The sequence below is a fragment of the Aegilops tauschii genome, chromosome 2 (genome assembly GCF_002575655.3).
Source record: "Aegilops tauschii subsp. strangulata cultivar AL8/78 chromosome 2, Aet v6.0, whole genome shotgun sequence".
Lineage (NCBI taxonomy): Eukaryota > Viridiplantae > Streptophyta > Magnoliopsida > Poales > Poaceae > Aegilops > Aegilops tauschii.
In genome coordinates this window covers 599,551,881-599,558,481 of record NC_053036.3, presented here as the reverse complement: position 1 = coordinate 599,558,481, position 6,601 = coordinate 599,551,881, and the positions used below count along the sequence as shown (strand labels likewise).

The following is a 6,601-nucleotide window of genomic DNA, read 5'->3' as shown; positions in this document are numbered from 1 at the left end:
GGAATTTTTTGATATCAACCCTAGGTGCCCATTTTTACTCTCGTGTTTAGTTTCTTTAAGAAATGGCATACCTGATATCTCTGGCAAAGAAAATACTGTCCGACCTACGATCCATTCAGATAGTTTTCTCTATACAAATTTTTTATAACTTTTTTACTGAGAATATGCGGGTGTCATTTTTCACGAAACTTCACAAGGGAGTAGATTGGGCACCCAGGATTGATATCCCAAAATTTTAGGTATTTTTGAATTTTCCTGGATTTTTTATTTATAATATTCATATAGGGGGTGGAGCACCCGAAGCTCTAAATCCTCATCCGTCCTATGTGTTGCTAGTTCTTACGGGAGCGTTATAAAAGTTTTTAATATCACCCGCAAAAGTGAACTAACCTGTGATTGGATGGTTATAGGTGGACAGCGGTATCCCGGCCCATCAGGGTTCAAATCCTAGTGCTCACATTTATACTGGATTTATTTCAGGATTTCCGGCGATGTGCCCTCATAGGGGTTGGGTGTGCGTGTGTGCGGATTCATATGGGTGAGTGTATGCGTGTATATATGAGCGGTTGCGTGTACTGTGTTAAAAAAATCATCCACAAAAAAAGGGTGCTTATAGGCGCCGACGCGCCGGCCAAAAGTTTTGGCTGGTCCAGCCCAGGTCGTTCGATTTGAGTCACGCAGCCGTTGGATCCAAGCAAAAAAAAAAACGAATCGCCCCCAGCTCTCTTCTTCCTCGGGGAGTTGGTTGGATCCGCATGTCTCGTTCGGGGGAGCGCGGCGCGCGCCTCCTGTCCCCTCCGGTGGTCGTCGGTCCCCACCCTCGCTGGTCTTCCTCGTCGCCGCCGAACCCCGCCCTCGCCGGCCGTCCTCGTCGCCGGTCCCCGCCCTCGCTGGCTGTCCTTGTTGCCAGTTCCCATGCAACAACTCCACCTGCGTTGCAGCTCTTGACGGCGACGGTTGTAGCTCGACCGCCGCCCCTCGCCATTGATGCTCGCTGCAGGAAATTATGTCGACGGCGGCCGTGAGTCAATCAACGCCGTTTTGAATGGATGTAGCAAAAAGCTTCACCCGTAGTAGCAAAAATAAACTACGGTTGCAGCAAAAATCAAACACCGTCGCCGTCTTTCGCGAGGTCGCAACTCCGCCTTACATGGATGTAGCAAAAAACTTCACCGGTAGAAGCAAAATTCTACTATGGTTGCAGCAGAAATGAAACACCGTCGCCGTCTTTCGGGAGGTCGCAACTCCGCCTTACATGGATGTAGCAAAAAACTTCAGCGGTAGTAGCAAAATTCTACTACGGTTGCAACAAAAATCGTCATTGTCATCGTCGCGAGGTCGCAGCTCCGCCTGATGGATGTAGCAAAAAACTTCGCCAGTAGTAACAAAATTCAACTGCGGTTGCAGCTTCCCCTTGTTGTGCAGTTCCATTGAAGCTTTTCTGTCTATGGTTGAAGCTTTTTCAATAGCTGTTGAAGCTGTTCTAGGTGACGGTTGCAACACTGGTATACGCGGGGTGCATCCAGCCATGGCGGCCGGCGAGGGAGCGCCTGGCCACCGGCGATGGAGGTCGTGCAGCGGGGGGGGAGGGGATGCGCCCGCGTGAAGGCTCGAGGTAGGGGATGGATCTGGCCATGGCAGCCGGCGATGGAGGTCGTGGTGGCCCAGTCGCAGCTCGGGAGGAGGGGGAGGGGACATGCTTCCAGTGGGAGGCGCTCGTGAGAGGAAGAAGCACAGAAGAAAAAAAAATTCGCTTGAGGCCCACCTAGCGTACGTGGAAAAGAGCGAGCGAGCGAGGGGCACCGGCCGAGCGTTCGGCCGGTGCGTCGATGCCAAACGTTTCCCTAAAATAAACTAACGGTTTTTAATGAATGCATCGTGCCCTAAGTCTCCCGACTTGTGGAAGAAATAATGGAAGTCAATCGTGCAACTATATATCTAGATCTTGATATATTATGAATATGAAATCCATCTAAAAAAAGAATATGAAATCAAATTCATTGGGAAAAAAAACCTTTCCACAGCAAAGCCGGTAAAACTTGCTACATGTGGAATATTCATACGACGAATTTACCCTTTATCAATGGACGGTCAAAGTTGGAGCACTAGCATGGCCTCGTGCTAATCGGAACGTCGCTTTCCTGCGGAATCCGGCTCCGACAGACCTACGGCGAGGAGAGCTCATGTAAGACTCCGTCATCGAGATCAGCCCCGCCTCCTACGTGAGCGCGAGCCAGGAGTCGGAGGACGGCGTAGTTGAAGCCTTAACCTAGCCTCGTGCTAATCGGAGGACGAGGTCGCTTTGCTGCGGAATCCCGCCGCAAGAGACCTGCGTCAGCTCCGGCGCGAGCGGGAGGCAGCAGTCGGAGGGCCGCGTCAGCTCCGGCGTCCGGAAGTGTACGCGAGGAAGAAGAAGGCGATCAACACCCTCACTCGCCTCTATGCCCTCATCACGCCCCAAGGTTCGTTTCGATGGCTTTCTTACATCCTAGTATCATAAACCTCCATCTGATGCTGCTTCTCGTGGGCAGAAATTAAGCTTTGCTTCGGATGCTTTGAACTGTTTTTTTTTTGTTTTTTTTTTTTTTTTTGAGAATTGAACTGTTGTTTCTGATAGTCGTGTCTCCTCTCTTTCTGGGTTTGTTTAGGAACCATGGGTGGTTTGACCTAAACAGCTCTAGGAGAGAGTTTTCCCTTATATATTAAAATTCCTCTAGTATATATTTCATGTAAGCTTTGTTATAAACAAGTCATTAGGTTTCATTAATCTCCTTTTCAAAAACAATGTATCATAAACCTGTGCAATGAGTCTGATCCACCGTTGCGTTGCCAGTTTGCAGCTGGAACAACCAACGAACACCTGCAAGTGATTCAAGACATCGATGAGCTTGACCTGGACAATCAGCTAGGCGTCGCGGATTACATTGAGGATATCTACAACTTCTACAAAGTTGCCGAGGTAACCGCATAATTAACTCTTACGTAGCGTGTGCAAAAACCTTGTGATATGTTGCTTGTCTCTGAAAGTCTGAATCTGAAGTCGATCTTTGCTGTCCGTTGCAGAACGAGTGCCGCCCCTGCGACTACATGGACTCCCAGGTGGACATCGACTCGAGGAAGCGGGGCGCCCTCGTCGACTGGATAATAAGAGTGCATGAAAAGCTTGAGCTCATGCCGGAGACCCTCTACCTTGCGGTGTACATCATCGACCGGTACCTCTCGATGCAGCGGCCCGTGCTTCGAAGTGAGCTGCAGATGGTATGCGCCTCGGCCCTGCTGATCGCTTGCAAGTACGAGGAGGAGGACGCCTGGGATCCAGAGGTAGACCGAATGAAAACCTCACCCCTTTATTCCCTTTGCGGCGTACGAGCAGACGTTCTGATTGTTCAATTGTACACTTGCACAGGTGGAGGTTTTCGTCTATATATTAAACGACGTCTACACCAGGGAGCAGATACTGGGGACGGAGATGGCCATTCTGAACAAGCTTGAATGGAACCTGTCAGTTCCTACACATTACGTGTTCCTCTCGCGCTTTGCCAGGGCCGCGTCCTCCTCACATCTGAAGAACGACGAGGAGGTAAAGAATACCATATATATGTAAATTCAGAAGTATTTTGCGCCGTAAAGCGGCGAGTTTGTGTGCTGAAGTTTCTCTCTATGCATGTATGGATGCAGATGGAGAACATGGTGTTCTTTTTTGCTGAACTGGCGCTGCTGCAATATGCGCTGGTGCCGTCCAAGCCCTCCATGGTTGCTGCCGCTGCTGCCTATGCAGCCAGGCTCACACTCAAGAAGACGCCTCTATGGACTGAGACTCTCGAGCACCATACTGGCTTTACCGAGTCTCAGCTAATGTAAGCATGCACTTGTAGCTTAATAATCCTCGTGGGTTTCTGCCATGATTTCAGGTGTCCTGACATTTTTTGTGATGGTTTCAGGGATAGTGTAAAGATCCTGGTGACCGCACACTCGGCTGCACCTGAGAGCAAGTTGAAGGTGGTTTATGAGAAGTATTCCAGCGAAAAGTTGGGAGGAGTTGCCCTGCGCCCACCTGCAATCGACTTCTGCAAATAAATGGGATTTCGTCGACAGTCCCTGCCATTTGTGTGACAAAATGCACCTTGATCAGCCACACGGAAATTCAAGGAGGAAGCGATGGCGGACTTCATCACCAAGGCGAAGTAGCTGCTGCATCCACCACCTAGGCTAGACAACCACAATATATATTATCCATGGTAGTTGTCAAGGCTTACGGTCCTGATAATTATTTTTCAAGGCTGTAACTAAGCTTTGTGATACGCATGCATGGACATGCAACTTCAGAGGCTGGTTGTGTATTTATTGTGTTTGTATCCCCTTGATGGTTCATTAATTTTGAGTTAATAAATTTCACCGTTTGTTGAGAAAAAGCAAATTCAGCCTACGCCTAACATATCTCATGTCGGAATTCTGCACATTTCTTCTCGGAAAGGGTTTGTGAGGCTACTCCCATTTTCTGAGTTAATTCCATAGCATGTTATCTAGAAAGTACTTTGGTTCAGCTTCTACTGCGACTCCATATCATCTACTCTCTTTGTTCCAAAATAATTGATGTTCTAGATTTGTCCTATGTCAAATTTGCATAAGTTCGACCATCTTTATAGAAAATGTGTTAAGATCTAGTACAACACAAAATACACATAGTACGTCGTCAGCACCTTGTCTATTTCGTCAGCGAGGTGCTCTCCCAGATCAAGGCCCGATATCCACAAATTTAGAATATAATCTATGGTGTGCTCATGACATCTCGCAAGCTGATTAGAAGGAAAACAAGGAGGATGGCTCCCGCTCCCGCTCCCGCTTCCCCCTCCTTCTCGCCGGGCTCCGGCCAAGCTCCAGCCACCAAAAAAACCCCGGCCGCCTCCTCGCCTGAGTTAGCACTAGCCACCAGTCCTCTCGACGAGCTCCTTCCCACAGTGGCTCCTCCACCATCGCCATTCTTCGACCCGCCGTATGTCAAAGCCGGGCAGGTTGCGCTCCGCTGCTTCCTGGGCAGTGGCAATGCCATGGGCTTGGAGTTCGAGGATGATTGTTCATACTACCTCCGCCTCGACATCACCACCCCAGCCCTCCACCTCGCCTCGCCGCTCTACATCGTTTTCCACTACTCCAACCGCCACCTTGATGCCACAATCGTCGCCGCTCTGCTTCAGGCTGTCCTGGGAGGTGCTGCTGCTCACCTCTTCGTTGCTCAATGCTCTCCCCTCGTTTATCGTTTCCATGTTGCTTCTGCGCGTGTCGCTCAGCTCATCCTCGCCCAACCACGCTCCGCTTCCGCTCCTACTCCTTCTCTTTTGTGAGAACCTTGCCTCCGATCCCACCTTCACCGCTCCATGCTGCGACATGCATGTCGCTGCCACAACTGCTCCAAATCCCAGAGGATCTGGGGCTCCACTTTGAAAGCGTAGCTTGGGCACAATGTCGCTCGCTCGTCTCCCTGCATCCACCAAATCAGCCGCATGGATGTCGCATGTATGCGCGCGTCATACAGTTTCCTTTTACCCTAGATGCCACCACGGTGGGTCTCATCCTCGCTTGCCTCTTCGGCGGCATCCACCACCACTTCAACATCACGGACGAAGGAGACTCATGCTTCTCCTTCACTATGGCCTCGCCTGACGTTGCCACGCTCATCGCCTCCATGGGCGACTTCCGCAAGCTGGGCATTCTGCTCCGCTTCCCTTGGCCTTTGCCTACGGGAGGTGTTGCATGCTCGTCATCGGGACTGGCCTCGCCGTCGTCGAACGAACCCGTGTTTTCCTCGTCGTCAGCAATCGATCCTGCTCTGCTGCCACCTGCGACTACAACTTCTGTTCTCTCTAAGGAGCGTCGTCAACGGCCTGGTATTAGCTTCTTTTACCGTATGCTTAATGTTATCCGCTCTTGCCAGCTTACACCATACGCAAATTACACTCAACACACGCACCTGTTTTGGCTTACATTCCTACCAATTACTGTTAGACCTAATGAACTACTAGTAGAATCTGCCCTAAACCACTGTTTTTCGGTCAAACAAGATTTTCTAGCAGTCAAAGTTCATGAGCATGTGTTTAAGTCTGGCGTCTTCTCCCACTCAATTAAAATTCAAATCCTAAAACTTGGGTCCATAGATTTTGAAGGGTTCCGGCTCTTTCTCTTTGACCAGCTCGAACAAGCCGTTGCTCACTGCAGTCGTTTCTTTCATCATTACACCAAGTTTGCTTATCCTACCTTGCCCCCTCGGCCCTCGATCAGACTCCATTCTTGGCCCCTTTGATCGTCAGCATCTTCAGACCATCAACACACTGCACACCCCCGCGGTCGCACGCTTGCAGCACGTCCGCCCTGCTGCGCATGCACCGCTGGCCCACTCCATGCATCATGATGGTTGTGCGGCGCCCCCAGTCCCACCAAATCTCCCAAAAGATCTGTACACTGTACCTGATTCGCTGCATGCGGGTGGTGTTGGCGCGTGCCCCCAGAACCTCCCCTCTGTCTCTCTGCCTGTGCCATTTTTGGACCCGTTTGCCCACCCCGCGTCTAATCCGGGCTCAGCTGCGCCGCCCCCTGTCTCCCCACG

The 6,601-nt window shown here is 50.6% G+C and overlaps 1 protein-coding gene across 1 annotated transcript; it reads left to right on the top strand.

Moving 5' to 3' along the window:
* The first annotated feature begins 1,563 nt into the window (after positions 1-1,563).
* Positions 1,564-4,077, top strand: LOC109748966 (cyclin-B1-1-like). Its single transcript, XM_073509162.1, has 6 exons — positions 1,564-1,615; positions 2,841-2,959; positions 3,064-3,321; positions 3,407-3,580; positions 3,679-3,857; positions 3,912-4,077. The coding sequence occupies exons 1-6, from the start codon at positions 1,564-1,566 to the stop codon at positions 4,075-4,077; spliced, it is 948 nt and encodes a 315-aa protein (XP_073365263.1).
* The last annotated feature ends 2,524 nt before the right edge of the window (positions 4,078-6,601 follow it).

Excerpts from the sequence above, each read along its gene's own strand:
- LOC109748966 (XM_073509162.1), top strand. The coding sequence starts at position 1,564 with ATGGAGGTCGTGCAGCGGGGGGGGAGGGGATGCGCCCGCGTGAAGGCT. Across the intron at positions 1,616-2,840 it reads CGCCCGCGTGAAGGCTCGAG|CTGGAACAACCAACGAACAC; the intron begins GTAGGGGATGGA and ends GCCAGTTTGCAG. Across the intron at positions 2,960-3,063 it reads ACTTCTACAAAGTTGCCGAG|AACGAGTGCCGCCCCTGCGA; the intron begins GTAACCGCATAA and ends TGTCCGTTGCAG.